We start from the raw sequence: 19,084 nt of genomic DNA on the forward strand, positions 1-19,084 counted from the left end.
CTCTCCTCGGGCGCCATGGCAGGGCGGGGCGAGGCCGCGGTGTCGCCCGGGAGACGGGGCGGCAGCGGGGCGGGGCCCAGAGGACTTGGGGGCGGGGCTAAGGCGGAGCCGGGCGAGGGCCCGGCCCCATGGGCGCGTGGGAGGCGGGGCCAGGGTCGGAAGGGGTGGGCCTGGGGTTTTAGGGGCGGAGTGAGAGCTTTGGCGCCAAGTGTGGGCGGGTGGGAGGCGGCTGCTCCCTGGTAGCGTCCAGTCAGGCGAAGGGCCAGGTAATCACTCTCGCTGTTCCCGCGCCTTCACGGGGCACTTTTTGGCGGAAGCGTAGCGCCCTCCCTGTTGCACTGCTGGGAGGCAGTGAGCCTGACGGCCCTCACGTTCCAGGGCCGCGTCCCCAGGCCGGAGGGTAGGAGCCTCAGGCCTCTGCCGCCCGTGGGGTCGAGGTGCTGGGTGGGGTAGGTTAGTGGGCAAGGAAGCTTAGTCCCTCACTCGGGGCGCTGCAAGATGAGTGGAGGGCTGTGACCTGCGCCGCTCTGTCAGAATCTTAAACGCTCGTTCTCTTGGAGGCCGTCGCGGGGTTTAGTCCCCTTTGCGGTCCGCGTGCCCTCCACAGCGCGGTGCTCAGCGGCGACCTGCAGCCGCCTCCGCGGTGGGAGCGCTGCGCTGAGGGGCAGGCCGAGGTCAGGCTAGGGTCACGCCCGCTCCGTGACCGCCTCAGTACCCGGCCAGGCCTCCCCGGCCCCCCGGCCTCGGGCCTGTCCCTAGCCCAGCCTTGTCTTCACCAAACACTTACTAGGCACCTACTGCGTGCCCGGTGCTGTCAGGCGCTGGGGGTGCGACCGTGAGGGAAACCCAGGCGTGTCCTTGCCCTTCAGGGGCTCAGGGCCTCAGGGGGAAGCAGGCGTGCCCTAGGAGGACTTACAAAAGTGGGAGTTTTGACTTTGTAGGGAAAGGAATCTGAAGAGTAAGAGGGCTCCTCTTGGGGGTGGTGGGGGATGGGGAAGAAAAGAAAAAAAAATTATTATTTCCATTAGACGTTTTTATGTTTCGAGTGAAAGGCAGGATAGACAGCAATCCACCGGTGCTGCCTCTGGAGTTTGAACTGTGTTCAAAGAGTAACACATTTACTTCAGCACATCTCTCCTAAAACTCCCATTTGGGGGAGTCTTGAGAGCTAATTTGCTAAAGATACTTGCGGAAGGTAGATGAGGGGACCGATTAAATCTTATTACCCCTTTCAGATGAGAAACCCTGAGCCCTGCTCAGCTATGAGAACGAGTGGAGAATTAATTCTAATTGAAAGCGTTTATTCTCATATCTGTTGTTCTCCCACCAGTACCCAGGGAGCACAGGATCCCACACAAGAATGTCTTTTATTCTCTCGACACTGTTGATTTACATAAAGAGGGTGGACTGTGATTCTTGCTGTGTTTTTACACGGGATTAATGGCTTCTGGGTCTGATGCTGCAGAAGTCCTCTCAGTCACAATATCCTGAGGTAGAATCACCTGAGATACGGGCGCCTAAGCGGGGCGGCGTCTTGGTCCTTGCTTCAGAACTGGGCCAGGCCGATTGGTCCACTTTCGCTCTTTTGCTCAGCTCTCTGCCTGCAGTAGACAATGAAAACCAATGGGAAAGGGTCAAACTCGTAAATCCTAGGCTTATTCCGTTAACACACAAAGTAGCTATTAATTGCCTTTCTTCTGTGGAGCAAAAGGGCATGTATAGTCAGTGCCATAATAAGTAATACTGTGTGATGTTATACTAAGATATTAATAAATCTAGGCTGGTTCAGCCTGTCCTTATGCCAGATGGGGTGTAGTTTGGGACAGGACCCCGAGTGGTCTGTAGCCCAGAAGAAACCTTTATCTTGGTGTGTGGCCTCTAGGGAGGGAGGAAGGTCATAAGGTCACATATCTCAGACCTGAATCTGGAAAAATCGAGACCCTGAAGAGATGTTTAAGGCCCCTGTCACCTCATAGGTGTGTGTTCAGGTGTAAATGAGGATTAGGTACCACAAAAAGTAAAACTTGGAGGGAGTGTTGATACAGAGAGAAGCGTGAGGTCTTGCCCATGGTCCTGCCAGCGGCAAGAGGGGATGTGTGTGTGCACGTGCTATATTAAGGATTCAACTTCTGGATTTGAGGTTTTTAACAACAACAATGGCAACAGTAACAATGACCATCTAATGCATTTTCACTGTACAGAATGGTTTCCTTTTAGAAATTATGCTGTGGGCATGGCAGTTCAATCAGTACATTGAAGCTTTTCGTTTATCTCTCCTATCGCTGATGGTTTCTGTAGAAAAGGACCAATTGATTTCTTTTTAAAATGTTGCTTCAGGGTGTGGAGACCTTTAGAGGTCGTGTTTCAACTTATAGGAAATTTTTATAGTTCATATATAAATTACATTAAATGTGGGCTTTGTAATGGAGTTAAGGTTAAGTAAAGTTCTGACTTTCCTTAGGCTGTTTATAGTGTTCAGGAGGCCTCCATTTTATTGAGACAGGAGCTATGTGAATGGTCAGGGTTGGGTATAATAAGGAATATGGGAAGCTCAGTCTAATGATATAACTATTGAGATATGGAAAGAAGTGCACCAGGGCTCTCTAATGCTTTAGTTGGTGGCAGAATCAGGGTTTTGGGTTGGATTGTGTCTCTCCAGAGAAGGTGTCCTAACCCCTGGTACTTAGGATCTTATGGTATTGGTGACCTTATTTGGAAATAGAGTCTTTGCAGATATAATTAAGGTGAGGTCATCCTGGATTACAGAGGGTCCTAAGTCCCATGACTGGTGTCATGGACACCAGAGAAGAGAGCACCATGTAAAGACAGAGACACAGGGAGAAGATTGCCCTGTGATGTTAGAGGCAGAGACTGGAATGATGCATCTATAAAACCAGGGAATACCAAGGATTGCCAGCCCCCACCAGAAGCTAGCAGAGGCAAGTAAGGATTCTCCCATACAGATTTCAGAGGGAGCTTGGACCTTCCAACACCTTGATTTTGGACTTTACCCTCCAGGTCTGTGAGACAATAAATATCTGTTGTTTTAAGCCAGGTACTTTGTGGTACTTTGTTATGGCAGCCATGGGAAACTAATACAACTGGTATTTAATTTTGGAGGCCCAGTACAAAATGAAAATGCAAGGTCCTTGTAAAAAAAAAAAATAAAGGATTCTGGGGCACCTGAATTGGTTCAGTTGGTTGAGCTTCTGACTTCTGATTTTGGCTCAAGTCATGATCCCAGGGTTGTGAGAATGAGCCCTAAGTCGGGCTCTGAGCATGGAGCCTGCTTGGGATTCTCTCTCTCTCTCTCTCTCTCTCTCTCTCTCTCTCTCTCTCTTTCTCTTTCTCTCTCTTTCTGAAATGGTGACAGTAGATTATTAAACCAAGGTGGGGGCTCTTTTGAGCCCTGGGCCTTGAGTGACTGCTCACTTTACAAGTCCCGAACCTGGCTCTGGTTGCTGGGTTCTCAAAGTACTGGACCCCCTCTGTCATCCAGGAAGTGGTTGAGGTGCCTTATTATAAGGTACACTGATGAACCCTGGGAAACCCAAAGAACACTCACTTCTTTTTCCGACGAATGGCTGTGTATGTCACACTAGCAACAAACAGAACTGCAAGAACTCCTGTGACAACTGCGAGACCAATCGCTATCTTTTCGAGAGGGATTGTCTTCTGTGTCTCCACTCCTGATAAAATATCAGATGGTTTTTAATTGTTTGATTATTAAGAAGATGTTCTGGCTGCTTCTGGGTCCCTGGGAAGTTTTCCATCTAGGCTCTGGTGAATATTAATTATGGAAATGAAATGTACATTTAACCCAAGAAAGTGCTCACTGTAGGGAAACCTCATAGGGCAAGTCGTTGAAAGCCGATTTACTAAACGACCTATTCGCCAAATGATCCATTTGCCTAATGACCACTTTGCCAAGTGACCGATTTGCTAAAAGCCAATTTGCTGAAAATCAGTGGGAGATTCTGCTTATTAATAACTGACAACAGTCAGACACCTTACCCCAGGCCCCCAATGGCAGGTAGGGACAGCGGTAGGGGCCAAAACAGTTAAAGCAAAACTCTGAAACTTAAAAAAAATTCCTCAATAATTTGGTGAGTTGGTCATTCATTTAAGTAGTTTCCTACAAAATGTCCTGCTTCCTGTAAGTTCACAAGAAAATCATGTGCAGTGGCTTAGGAGAAGGGAAAAGAGTGTCCTTTATACTCTGTTTTGATTGAGTGTAGTTGCTTTAAGTATGATAAATCACTGAGCAGCCTCTAAGTCTCTCCTGGCAGAAGAAAAGCTGGCCGCTAGCTGCAAACAACTGCATTCTCAGGGACCATTTAATTCTTCCTTTAGATCACCCAGATTTAAGGTTTTGAAGTCTTAAGAATTAGCAGCCTCATTTATGGAAATATCCCCTTCCCTCTTTTTTCAGCAATGAGTGCACTGGTAAGGCTTCCTCCACCGTGAGCAGCTTTCTTCCAGGTACTAGCAAGGCTGAATTGCTGAAGGGAGGCTGCTTTTCTGTATCTAGAAGGGATATCCGGGCAGATTGCCTGCGATGTCTAAGGATCAGAAGGATTATTGCTTTTCTTTCTCTCTGGAACCTTCCTTTGGCCCCAGAGACACTGTATGAAATGTCACCAGCATGTGGAGGCATTCCCGGCTTCCTTTGCTACCTGTTTAGAGCTGCTTCTATCTTGCCCTGCAGGTGCTGACGCTGCTGGGGAAACAGGATTATTCTGCTCCATTCTGCCCCTGGCCCCCTCACTCCCCTGCCCCAACCTCTTTTTCATTCTTTTCTATCTCAGGACAGAAAAAATCACACTGCCAATTTTCTGATGGTTGCTCTTGTATCTCACCTGGCTGCTGCTCATTGAATGAGTCCACAAGCATTTCCTGGGTGACTGCCAGGGAGCCGTTATGAGGTTCAGGGGTAACCCCCAGGAGCTTACACATGAGCGGGTAGATGTGGATGCTGTCAAAAGGCTCCGCTAGATGATTCTTCTTGAAATCTGGCCCAAAAGCTCTGAATATGGTCTTCATGTCCATGTGGACATTATCAAAGCCATGATCTCCTTTGTTGAAATATATTATTAATCGCTGAAAAAAAAATAACAAAACCATGTTAGATTCCAATCCCCTGAAAGAAAACTGTCCCTTAGTTATTGTCATGCTTGTCAGATCCATGAAACCTTTGAAAATTTAAATCACAAGGAAGGACACTGCTCTGCAGTGCCAAAGAGAAGAATAAGGAATGAAAGATATTTAAGGAAGAGAATACAGAAAGCATACCCATTAGACACAGCAAGAGGATAATACTGACAATAATGATAAGTTCAGACATACTGCTTTTGCAAATTCCTTAATCCTGAAGAGAGAAGCGTAACACCCACATCACTGTGCACATCACAGCAGGCAGGTGGATGGGGATCTGAGAATTGTACTCAATGAGAGGCATTGAGACCCAAAGGATTTTCTGTCTAATGGTCAGTTCAGATGGTTCCCTACTCCCTCAAATCTGGTTGATTAGGTTGGGAATATGACTGTTTTATTAAATTCCTTCACATCACTCTCAACTTGTTACATCATGAACCAGGTTTAGAAGGAGGCCATTGGCTTTGGAATCTCTGTTTGGCAAGACCTTAGCTTTGGGCATGCATCATCAGTGTTCTGAGTCATGTGAGGGATTGCAAAATATCAAGAAATTGTTGCATTTTACTGTGACTATTTCCACCAACATTAAACAATAAACTTACGAATTTTCCTATACCTGTTATACTCTGAACAGATTGCAAACATAATTATAATGTTTGGCTCATGTCCATAGCCTAGGACAAGGTTCTTCAAACTATTTCTGGGATGGTCTTCTGTCATGAGATGTGTAAACATCACCTAAATTTTGTTTTGCCATGAATTATTGGTTGATAGTCAACAAAAACCAGACCACCTTACAAATGTCTCACAGTTAGCATTGCTTTTGGTATTTTCTTCTTTAGGCTTGCTTATTTTTTCATAATTGCTTTGTTGAGATATAATTTGTATAATTATCATATAATGTACCCATTTAAAGTGTACAATTCAGTGATTTTAAATTTTTTTCAAAGTTGTGTAACTATCACAATCAATTTTCAGCACTCCAAAAAGAAACCCTGTACCCTTCAGTAGTCACTCCCCATTTCCTCCTGAATCTCTCCCCCTCCCCCATCCTAGACAACTGCCAGTCTGTGTTCTGTTTCTATAAATTTGCTTATGCTGAACATTTCACTTAAATAGAATCATATATAGCCCTTTGTATCTACTTTCTTTCAGTGAACATAGTGTTCTCAAGGTTCATTCAAGTTGTAGTGTGTATCAATACCTTGTTCCTTTTAATGGCAACATAATATTCCATTGTATGGATATACCATATTTTGTTTATCCATTCATCAATTGATGGACAATTGGTTTGTTTTCAATTTTTGATTAGTATGAATAATGCTGTTGTGAACATTTGCATATGAGTTTTTGTGTATGGGCTGCCTGGGTGGCTCAGTCAGCTAAACGTCCAGCTTCGGCTCAGGTCATGATCTCACGGTTCGTGGGTTCGAGCCCCACTTTGGGCTCTGTGCTGACAGCTAGCTCAGAGCCTGGAGCCTACTTCGGATTCTGTTTCTCCCTCTCTCTCTGACTCTCCCCTGCTTGCGCTCTGTCTCTTGAAAATAAAAAAAAATTAAAAAAATTTATATAAAAAAAGTTTTTGTGTATGAACAGGGTTTCTTCTTCTTCTCCTCCCATTCCACTCTTCTACCCCTTCCCCCTCCCCTTTCTCCTCCTCCTCCTCTTTCTCTTTCTCCCCTCTCCTACTTCCCCTCCCCTTCCTCTCCTTCTTCCTCTCTCTCTCTCTCCCTGTCCCTGTCCCTTTCCTCCTCCTTCTTGATATTTGTAAAGGGGAACAAGCACATGGTTATTGTTGGTGAATCTCCTGGTGATCTGTGCATAATGATCAAGCAAGCCCAGGCTTGGATTCAAACATTAGCCTTATATTTCTAATCCCGAATTGTGCTTGCTTCGGCAGCACATATACGAATCCTGAATCACTTCTCTCTAGGTTTGGCTTATTCCTCATTAAATAAAACAGGGAAGATAAGAATATTTATCTTTAGGGTTTATGGGAAGACAAAAATTAACAACTCATGTTAAATTTTTAGCATAGTGCTGGACAGAGCCTTGGACAGGGATTTTTGTTAGTATAATTGCATAGCAGTAACATGGGACAGGTTTGGTTGGGTGGGGCATGGGGGAAGGGGGTGGGGAACACTTAGAAAACAGTAGGTTACAACTTATGTTTTAATTTTTTTTCAGAATCATTTCTCCTAGAGGCTGTCTCCCAGATCCAAGATGACTTTATTCATTTTAGAATCAACTCACCCCATTGATGTTATAACCAGAGTCAGCGTACATCACAATTGGCAGGACCCGCTTGTGTTTAGCAAAATGGAAGCGTTCTGGGAATTCCTCCTTCTTGTACACATTGAGGTGAGGGTGTGCATTCTTCAGTGCTTGGTAAACAGCTTCTTCTTGCCCTGGTTTGGGCAGGATCATCCCAAAGCCACCATAGTCCACGATATCAAACTTGACCAAGTCCTTGAACTTGATGTAGTTTGACAAGAGGATCTCAGTGACATTGGGTTTCTTTTTAACTGTGGTCATGCCATGGTCTGATGTGATGATGACATTGAGGTGCTTGGTCAAGCTGTGCCTCTCAATGGCTTCCATCAAGTATCCGATGGTTCTGTCAATTTGCTGAATCATCACCCTTCTGTTCTCCGTCTCGGGCCCAAATTTGTGTCCTACATTATCTGGTTCTCCATAGTACAAAGTCACAAAGTCAAAGTCTTCCTTAGTGAACCAGTTCATGACAATATCGATGTTCTCCCTCCACTCTGTCTCGTTGCTGTCTGGGTGAGTGTAAGACTCCACCAGGGACCGCTGGACAGCCTCTCCTTTGTACTTTGCACCTCCCCCAGGGTAGTGGAATGATGCTGTCTTTCTCCCCTGCAAGTACAAGAAGAAAATTCCATCAGGGCTATATCTTACATTTTTTACGTAATAGGCAAAGCCTGAGTTGTTGATTTCTCTGCCCTAGAGAACATGTGAGCTTTGGAGTCAGATGGGATTGGACTTCATTCCTGGCTTCACCAGGGTCTCATTAAATTTAAAACACTGTTAGTTGCAAGACATGTTATTATTTTATGTGCTACTAGAAGAAAAGTGCTGCCAGTTAAACCATGACACTCCACTGATTGTTAAGATGCACTCCAACTTCAGAGATGGCAAAATGAAAAAAAAATTCCTTGGAATGCAGGAAAAATGGTACTTTCTAAGTTGCTGATGGTGAGCATGTTCTTTAATCTCTTTTGCTTCAGGGTTTCTACATGTAAAATATCAAAAAGTTGATGGCATTTTTGTGAGAATTAAGCCAGATGACTTTAAGGTAAAGTGTTGGGTATTGTGTTTTGGTATGTGCTAGGCAGTCTTTTCTTTCCCTCCAGGTATAGCAAACCACCAAAAAGCCTCCCCTGATGTGCATAATGGACAGTTAGTATGTTTGCCTGCCTAGCACCCAATATCCCCCTACTGGTTCAGAGAGCCCTGACTTTCCCTAGAGACTCTCCTTCCTGCCCTTGCTTCATGGTTGGTTTGGGATGTGTTGGTTCCACATCAGGCTCCAGAAGTGGGATGTGGCTGTGGCCTGGCCAATCAGAGGACACTACATCCACTGGCCATGGCGGCTGGTTCAGCTGTTGGCCCATGTCCCAGTAAGAACCAATGAGATTTGATCTTGGGACTTCTGGGGGGTGGGGAGGAGAAGTAAGGGCTAGAGGAAAGCTTTGAACCAGAGGTGGTTCAGTATGCTGTTTTAACAACACATGTGTTTGCAAAGTCATGAAATATTCTTAAGTAATCTCCCTAGTACAAAGGTGGCTGTTGACAAAGCTTGGGGAAATTGTTAGGAAAAAAATTATGTATGCTTGCTAATGAGTTAACAACAAGATGAACATATCTCATTAAATAAGTCCTAGTGTTGTAAAGCAGTGACTCAACCAGAACATGGCACATAGTAGGGGCTCAGTGGATTTTTGGCTCGGTGAATGAATGATTTGCTTATCTGGGGAGCAAGTGCTTTCCTTTGCCTCAGCAAAGGGATTACTTTGAAGGCTGTATTGTGGCACTTGCTATATCACCCAAGGTTTGGATGTTCTGAAGAACACAAAGATTTGTTGGTTATAGCAGAACCAAGAATGGTGTAACAAGGTTGATTTGGTGTGGAGAATAAATGGCCAGAAATAATTTTGAGATAATGGCACCTGGGTTGTGGCTGTTTGATCAACGAATGAGCAGAAAAGTATAATAGAGAGTAATGACAAAACTTCCTGTACACTGCTAGAGAGAGAAACAGGAGAGCAGTTTGGAAGTTGTATGAGATGCTGTTGGTTTTCTACTCAGATCCCCTTACTGGGCCACTGCACTCACATTCACTTCAACTGCCCCATGTTCTGGAAAATTACCTTCAGCCAATGGCCAAATCTTGGCGAAATCTCATCTTGGAAAGTGTTCCATACTGCTCCTTCACTCCCAGCTGCCTATGGCCAGTGATTGACTGATGGGACGACAAAAGACCAGCTTACTTGCTTCATGCTGGGGGTTTAATTCATGCTCCAGAGCTCCCTGTGGGATCAGGCTGAAGCTGGTCTCCAACTGGGACCCCATCTCTTCTTTCAAACCCTGCCCTGTCAGTTTCCCTTACTCCCATTTCCCGAGAACTCTCCCTCAATGTTTCACATGCACCAAATCCCTGCCTCAATTTCTACTTTTAGGAAATTTGAAGACTGAATTCTTCAGGTGTGTCTGGGTGGCTTAGTTTGTTAAGTGTCTGACTCTTGATCTCAGCTCAGGTCTTGATATCAGGGTCATAAGTTCAAGGCCCACATTGGGCTCCATGCTAGGTATGAGCCTATTTAAAAAAAAAAAAGCCAGAGTTTTCTTTGTGTGTGTGGGGGGAGTGCAGGTGAGGGAGAGGCAGAGAGAGGCATACAGAGGATCTGAAGCAGGCTCCATGCTGACAAGCTGACAGCAGTGAACCTGATGTGGGACTCCAACTCATGAACCGTGAGATCATGACCTGAGCCAAAGTTGGGTGCTCAACCGACTGAGCCACCTAGGTGCCCCCAAAAGGCAGAATTCTTAATACTAAATTGTTTGCAAGGCTCCAGAAGTTTTGTTATCCATAGTTATAGGTGAAATATTGTGCCCTCTGCCCTCTAGCGTTCATTTTCTATCCTGTGATTTAGTTTTATTTTCTCTAAAACACTTTACTCAATCTGAAATTATCTTACTTTGTTTACTTATTTACTATCTGTTTCCCTCCCCTAGAATCTGAATTTTCTGAGATCAGGGGCCATGTTGATTCTGTTGACCACTCTTCTCCTGGGACCTAGAACAGGTCTAGTTCAGAGTAATGGTAATTGTTGGTTAAGCGCATGTTGAATGAATGCATGAATTGCATCTTCTTTTGTGGGTGCAAAACCCATCCTATTCTCACTCCTGATTAACTTATGGAAATAGTTACAGAAGCTCTTTCTTTTTTGGGTTTTAGCATCTTATTTTTAATCTCTTCAGGCAATGCATTTTCATTTCTGATAATAGAATTTATATGGTTGCTTTAACTTGCAAATCCTCTAATATTTATTTATTGCATTTCTGATTGGCATTACTCATAATTCTCAGATTTTAGCGATGGTACTTTGTTTAACTTACTTATAAACTGACTTTGCTTTGAAGAATTGAGTTGGTTGGAAGGATAAAACTTTCCACGTTTTGTATAACATAGTTTGCCTATTTTATTATCTAGAATAAGCTGACATTGACTTTATGAGGGACTTAGGCAGCCCTGCCTATCCAGTTGAGTTCTTGATGTTTTCATGTTAAATCTCAGATGTTTCCAACTTGAAATTGTTTTCTTATGCTGTGTTCTCAATGTACACCTTCTTTAAAGATCTCCCAAGCTGTAGTTTAGGAACTATGATTTTTTTTTCACTTGGTCCCATAGGAATTTTAAGAGTTACACTACTCCATGAAAAGAGCTCCAGAGAGAATGTATATTTGAGTGTGTGCACACACACACTCACACTCACACACACTCACACACACACACACACACACGACTCTGTTTATTTGGGACCCGTGATAATCAAAAGTGCTATTTTCAACAAATATTTCTGAGAAATAATCTGAGCAGTTAATTGGATGCAAAAGAGTGGGTATTTACTATTCTACCCTTTAATTAGCATAATCAGTGTTTCCAGTAGCAATAGCAATTGGAAAATCGTTGGTTTTATTAGGTTCATTATTCTCCCTTAGTGTAGTTTTGCATCAATGTGGCTATTATTCTTAAGTTGCTTTTTTAAAACAAGAGTTGGTACTTTCTCTGGGAAAAATTCTTGGGTTTTGTGCAGATTCCACCAAACTTTTCAGAACTATTCATTAGAGCAAAAGTTTTGGTTTGGTTTTGTATTTTGTCTTGTTTCTTCCTTTAGGTGACAGCGTGAATGTCACAAGGTGCACATGTTTTAGGAAGGCCCTTGAACAGATTATCGTGATTGTGCTTTGGTGGGAAATGTGAGTGGTTTAGAGAAAGGACTTAGTTCCTCCTTCTAGGGAGTGACAGGGTGGAAAGAGATGGACTATATGTGTGTGAAGCTCAGAAGTCTGAGTGTTTTCATTGCTTTTCTGTGCTCCAGAAGTCACTGAACATAAGGAGCAAGACAGCCAAGATTCTATTTTCTCCCCATCCCACACCCTTTTGGAGGTCAGATTATTATTTTTAGAGCCTTATGATGCATTATAAAAACATGGTTTGGGCCAATATTGGGATGAATTATCTTGTTATTAACACTCTAGGCAGAAGCAGCTGGCACCATCTTGCTCACATTTTTTCCAAGTTTGGAGACTATTGTCTAGGAGACTTGGCTTACATTGAAAACCATAGCTACCCTCCCCACAGTCTCTCTGAATCCCCTGCTGGTAGTAGCCTACCGTGGTTCTGATACAGACTCTTGGCAGCCCTGGGGAACTCACTCAGATCATCCCCTGCCTTTTCACTCCTTAATACACTTTATAGCTCCTCCATAGAGAGGTGAAGTGTGCCCCTAGGTTTTTATGGTTTTCGTGGGTCTTATGGTTCATGGCTGCCTGCCTTTTTCTGAGGATTAGGACTTCTGAACATAGTGAACCACTTCAGCCATTAATCATGTTCATTTATCAGGGATGCTCATTTAAAATCCAAGCTCGCTCTAAATGGAGCCTCTCCGTTCATACCCTGACCATTAGTGAAGTCCTGCTGGAGTGTGGATATGCTCATGGACCGTGAAGAATGGACACAAAGGTGGCCAGGGAGTCCCATCTTTTAGGCATCATCTGTAAGGCATGTCAATTCTTGTGTATCTTGATGGACTCTGGCAACATTAGTGTCATGGAAGGAAAACATTTTAGTCCTATTAAAGGTGAATGCATCGATCTCCACAAAGCCTGCCTGGAAGAGACTCAGGAAAAGGATGGATTTTTCCAGTGATGGATACAGGCCAGGCCACCCCCCTATAGCCCTGCCTGGCAATACATATGGGCTCCTGAATGACATTTAGGTCCAGTTGGAATGCTGTTACTGGGGGGCTAACCTGGGGCCACAGGTTTTCTTTGATTGCAGTGGCTTTCCTGCTATCTCCTCAGGCTGCTGGCCATGTCCCATGGCAGGAGATGTCACTGGTAGAATGGTAGATGCACCAACCTGACTTTCACCTGCCAAATGAATGGTGTGTTTTCAGTTGCCTGGCCCTGAACCAGATCCTGTTTCTGCATAACCACTTATGAATTCAGCAACGGGGAAGAACACTCTGATTATGAGTTGAGCAGAAGGAAACGAAGTCCTGAAAATAAGTGGCAATGAGACAAGAACTGTGATTAAGAAAAACTACAGGAAAGAATGCTACCAGAAGCCTCATGCCAATGAACAAATAGCATAGCAAGTTGAATAGTGAATTAACGTTTCTTCTTTTAAAATTTTTTAATGTTTATTTATTTTTGAGAGAGAGAGAGAGCAAACATATGAGTGGGGGAGCATTAGAGAGAGTGAGACTGAATATGAAGCAGGTCCAGGTTCTGAGCTCTCAGCACAGAGCCCGATGTGGGGCTCGAACTCATGAACCATGAGATCATGACCTGAGCTGAAGTTGGACACTTAATTGACTGAGCCACCCAGGTGCCCCAAATAGTGAATTAACGAAGACTGCTCAGACCTCTCTAGCTGCAAGGCAAATACAAGATTCACTGTCAAATCCGTGGCTAAATATTTTGGCTAAGGAAGTAATATTATGTTATGGTTAAAAGTTAAAAGTTGGTGAACTCAGAGTGAGTTCAAATATCAACTTTGCCTTTTGCCAGATATGTGACTTTGAGAAGTTATGGCATTGCTTTGTGCCTCAGTTTACTCATCTGTTAAGTGGGTATAATTGTAACACCCACCTAAGAGCTGTTATAAATTAATAAATGTAAAGCACTTAAATCAGTACTAGACATGTAGTGTTATGAATGTTTTTTTTCTTGGGAGGACAGAATTTATTTGTATGGTCTCTGCCTAAAAGTTAAAAAATATGACATAAGAGGAAGGAATCTAGAACCCAACAGTTAGGGAGAAAAATGAAGCTCAGGGAGAGTCATTGACAACTCCCTGTGATTAATCTAGAGCTACATTGTCCAATATGGTAGCCCTTAGCCTATAAATACCACGTGGTATTTATATTTAAGTTGAAATTAATTAAAATTAAATGCAGTTAAAAAGTTGGTTCCTGGGGTGCCTGGGTGGCTCAGTCGGTTGAGCGTCCGACTTTGGCTCAGGTCATGATCTCATGGTTTGTGGGTTCAAGCCCTGCATTGGGCTCTGTGCTGCCAGCCAGCTTACAGCCTGGAACTTGTCTTTGGATTCTATATCTCCCCCTCTCTCTGACCCTCCTCTGTTCATGCTGTCTCTCTCTCAAAAATAAATTAAAAACATTAAGAAAATTTTTTAAAGGAAAGTTGGTTCCTCAGTCTCACTAAGCCACATTTTAAGAACTCAATAACCACACATGGCTGGTGGCTTCCATTTTGGAAAGCACACAGTAGAAGATGTCCATCATCAAAGTTCATTCCTTTGGGTAGTTCTGGCTTAGAGCTGCAATGACCAGCTGAAGTGCTAAAATAATTCAACTTCCTTTAATGACTGATAGTTTTTGAACATTTAGTTTTCAAGACATTACATGCATTATCTCAGTTAGCCTTCACAGTGGGCCTAAGAAGCGGGGACTCTGACAATCTTCATTTTATGAGTGGGTCAAATCACACACAGAGAGGAGTGTGTTGTTGCCCCAGGTCACGCAGCTGGAGAAAGGGGGAGCTGGCTGGATCCTTTTCCAGGAGTCCAAATTCGCAGCCTGCATTCTGAGCTGCAACGGCACTACCTTGTAACATGACACCCAGTGTACGTCGGAGCATAGAGGTAAAGGGGATCTTTGGAACAAGGGTTGATGTCTTGGGGAAGACACGGAGGAGGTCCTACTCTGAAGTGATGACTGTGGAAGCTTATTAAGAAAACACAAAGCTGACAAAAGGTTTGGGGCTAGGACTTAAACACGCAGCTCTGATTTCTACCTTTTAGAAAAATATAGTTTATTATCAAGTTGGTTTCTATATAACACCCAGTGCTCATCCCAACAAGTGCCCTCCTCAATGACCATCACCCATTTTCCCCTCACCCCCACCCCCTGTCAATTCTCTGTTTGTTCTCATCTCTAGATGGAGAAGATGTGTATATATACAATGGAATACTACATGGCAACGAGAAAGAATGCAATCTGGCCATTTGTAGCAATGTGGGTGGAACTGCAGGGTGTTATGCTAAGTGAAATAAGTCAGGCAGAGAAAGACAGATACCATATACTTTCACTCATATATGAATCAGAAGAAACTTAATAGAAGACCATGGGGGAGCAGAAGGGGGAAAAATAGTTACAGAGAGGGAGGGAGGCAAACCATGATTTCTGCCTTTTTGAGGCAATAATAAATGGCTACTGGCATCCTTTCAAGTGAATGTTCTTTTAAGAACTTTTCATGGTCTGAAAATTCATTAAATGGTCAACTTCATTCCTAAGGGCTTTTATGCTTAAGTCTGAGACAAGTGTATAAACATATTTATGAAAGTGCTGCTGGGTTCAGACCCTATGGTGAGCCCTGGAGGTACACTCATGCATGATTAATAAGCTAGACTCTGCCCTCATAGAGACTATCTATCACTAATGGCTAAATGCATATTTCATTCAATACTTATATCACATCTGTTAAATAAGTACATCATTGTCATTCCTATTACATATTTAGGGAAATGTGCTTAGAGAAGTTAAGTCACTTACTGAAGGTCATAGTTTCTAACCCCTGTCCCACATGCTTAGGAATGAGACTCAATGTCCCTGGAAGCCAATCCAGTGTTTTTGAGCATACCTGTCTCTGGGCTGTGATCCAGAGGGGGAGAACACCATTGTCCCACCATTCAGTCTTATTCTGTGTAGTCTTAAAGGAGAACTTCCAGAGTGTCTCTGTGTTAAACATCATGTTGTGAATGACTCCATGATCTTCAATCCAGCGACCTTGGGAATGAAGAAGGGAAGGTACTGATAAATTCTATGAATGGATACTGCCAGGGGTATCAAAGTGATCTTAAGACCTCCTCCATCATCCTTCTGGTTGGCCTCTTCTGGGGGACTGTCACTCTGGGTGGCCATCCTGGGGCTTCAGATTTGGTTTTCTGGAGGTGCAAACATTGGTAGCCATAAAGAAAGGGAATCTCATTGAATTCCATACCATAAAGAATTGAATCTCATACCTGCCAGATTGGACCTGCTCCCTGGAACAGAGCACACAGTCCTGGAGGAAGCTGGAGTGGGCTGTAGAAACTGATGGGGGAGGAGGGAAGGCATGGGGAGGCCAGGTTACTTAGGTTATTCTGTGTCCAGAGGCAAAAGCCTGGGATTTGGACATTTCCTGTGGAATGATATTCCTTATCTTATGTTTGTGATGGTATGATTCAATATTGAATATCCAGTGGGTGAAATTCTTGGCAAATATCTCAAAGTTTTTCCTAGGACTCCCATTGGCTCTGCTGTTTGAGGAAAACAATGGAATCAAGAAGGAGTTCTAGACATAGGTTGGTATAGACTTATTTCTCTCTACTTAAAGAAGGAAAGTTGATGTTGGGGAATGTTAGTAAGCTAGATTATTTTTGAAAACATAAGAATTGAACCAGATATAGAAAATACCTGCGTATTTTGTATGAGGGCAAAGGAGAGTGCATATGGGGGGCAGTCTGAAGACTGAACCAAAAGACCCAGGGAACAGCTGAGTGTCCACTCCTCCACCTTCTGGAACAGAATCCTCTGGGTGGCCCTACTGATTATAATAAGATAGTGATGATTTCTCCTATTTCTAACGTAAATCAAGGCAAAACGTTCTATGACTAGAACTTGATGGTCATGAGAATCGAGAAGAGAAAATTCTCCGCTGGTTCAGTCATTGCCAAGCTGCTGGTGGGTAAAGTCCTCTTAGAATGGCCAAGGCTTTCAGCTGGGAAGAAGCAAAAGTGGTTGTTACTTTATCATTTCTCCCTTGTGGATAGACCATGCTTGAGGTCATTGGGCAAAAATTGCACTGCTGTCAGGGACTGAGGTCTTGGTATCAAGATTCCTGGTCAGGGATCAGACTGGGTGGTCAACAGGGGAAGAGCATGGACCTAGAGTACAAAGAGAGCCGGTTACCCACTCTGAGTTGGCTTCTGAATTTGTTACATGAACTTGAACAAGTCTCTAACCTGCCTGGCCTTGGTTTGCCTGAATACTAGGTTTGTGTGATGGAATCCTGGCACAAATTTACTATCCTGCCATAAACTGACACCTTTCTAAGTTTGTAGGGACAAGTACTCATCTAATGCTCCCAACAACCCTGCAAGGTGGTTACTATTATAGCCTTTCCTTTAGAAATTTATCTCTTTGCAGGAAACAGACACAGGGTTTGCTCAAGATCATGTAGCAGTACTGGGCTCTGAACCCAGGAGGTTTGGTTACAGCCCATACTTTTTTTTTTGATAGGTAAAATTTACAAAACATAAAATTAACCATTAACATTTTAAAATGTACGATTCAGTGGTGGTTAGTACAGTCACAATGTTGTGCGATAATAACATTTTTCTGGTCCCAAGGTATTTTCATCACCCCAAAAGAAGACTGTACCCATGAGCAGTTACTCCTCAGTCCTCCATTCCCCTAATGACCATTAATGTGCTTTCTGTCCCTATAGATTTGACTATTCTGGATATTTCATATAAATGAAATTTTACAATACATGACCTCTTGTGTCTGGTTTCTTTTACTGTAGCCTCATGTTTTCTGGCTTTATCCATGTTGTAGCCTGTATCTGTATGTCATTCTTTTTTTTTATTGCTGAATAATATTCCATTGTATGAATAGATCAGAATGTGTTTATCCATCTATCAGTTAGTGGACATTTAGGTTGTTTCTAGGTTGTTTGGCTACTGGGAATAGTGATGCTATGAACATTCATGTACAAGTATCTGTTTGAGTCCTGGCTTTCAATTCTTTGGGCATATACTTTGGTCATATGGTGACACTTTGTTTAACTTTTTGTGGAACTGCCAAACCATTTCCCATAGTGGCTGTACAATTTTACATTTCTGCTAGCAATGTGCAGGAGTTCCAATTTCTCTATATCCTCACTGATACTTGTTTTCATCCTTTTTTTGATAGTGGCCAACCTAGTGGATGTGAAATGTTATCTCATTGGGTTTGATGTGCATTTACCGAATGACTGATGGTGTTGAGTGTTACAGCCTGGGCTTTTAATCTCTCTGTCATACTGTATATCAAGCGGGGGGGAGTTGAATACCACAAGATAGAGTATTTTGTTATGGGTAGGTGGGGGCCAAATGGGCAAGAACTTTTCTTGCCTCACGAATGAGTAATGGAAGACTTTTTGAAATCTATAACAAATCCTCTCCTTGTTATAGTGTCTGGGTTTTCTCATGGCTGAGCCATGCCATATCACAGCAGATGACATGTCAGAGCCACACATGCATGTGGATTAGGTCTAGCAGATTACCCATTACTCTAAAATTTGGGTTGGTAGCAGCTTTCCTTTTTTTAAATTAATATTTTAATTATTATTTAATAGTTTATTACCAAGTTGGTTTCCATATAACACCCAGTGCTCTTCCCCACAAGTGCCCCTCTCCATGAGTATCACCCTCCCTTATTCTTCCCCCCTCCCTCTTCAGCCCTAAGTTTGTTCTCAGCATTCAGAGGTCTCTCATGATTTGCCTCATTCCCTCTCCCCAACTCTTTCCCCCGCCTTTCCCTTTCCCATGGTCTCTTATTAGGTTTCTCGTGTTAGATTTATGAGTGACAACATATGGTATCTGTCCTTCTCTGCCTGACTTATTTCTCTTAGCATGACACCCTCTAGGTCCATCTATTTTGCTACAAATGGCCAGATTTCATTTTTTCTCATTGCCATGTAGTATTCCATTGTATATATATATATACCACATCTTCTTGATCCATTCATCAGGTGATGGACATTTAGGCTCTTTCCATAATTTGGCTATTGTTGAAAGTGCCACTCTGAACATTGGGGTACATGTGCCCCTATGCATCGGCACTTCTGTATCCCTTGGGTAGATCCCCAGCAGTGCTATTGCTGGGTCGTAGGGGAGTTCTATTGATGGTTTTGTGGGGAACCTCCACATTGTTTTCTAGAGCAGCTGTACCAGTTTACAGTTTACATTCCCTGCAGCAGTGTAGGAGGGTGCCCATTTCTCCACATTTTCGCCAGCGTCTATAGTCTCTTGATTTGTTCGTTTTAGCCACTCTGACCAGTGTGAAATGGTATCTCAATGTGGTTTTGATTTGTATATCCCTGATGATGAGTGATGCTGAGCATCATTTCATGT

General features: G+C 43.4%; 1 protein-coding gene across 1 annotated transcript in view; it reads right to left on the reverse strand.

Moving 5' to 3' along the window:
• Positions 1–270: 270 nt before the first annotated feature.
• Positions 271–19,084, reverse strand: part of LOC115300043 (ectonucleotide pyrophosphatase/phosphodiesterase family member 7-like) — a 34,112-nt gene continuing 15,298 nt past the window's right edge. The window contains exons 2-5 of the mRNA XM_029949626.1: positions 15,568–15,713; positions 7,408–8,034; positions 4,860–5,100; positions 271–440 (exon numbers count right to left, since the gene is read on the reverse strand). Coding sequence (XP_029805486.1) covers positions 271–440; positions 4,860–5,100; positions 7,408–8,034; positions 15,568–15,713 — 1,184 coding nt within the window. The remainder of the gene's footprint in view (positions 441–4,859; positions 5,101–7,407; positions 8,035–15,567; positions 15,714–19,084) is intronic.

The sequence above is a fragment of the Suricata suricatta genome, chromosome 8 (genome assembly GCF_006229205.1).
Source record: "Suricata suricatta isolate VVHF042 chromosome 8, meerkat_22Aug2017_6uvM2_HiC, whole genome shotgun sequence".
NCBI classification, from domain to species: Eukaryota; Metazoa; Chordata; class Mammalia; order Carnivora; family Herpestidae; genus Suricata; species Suricata suricatta.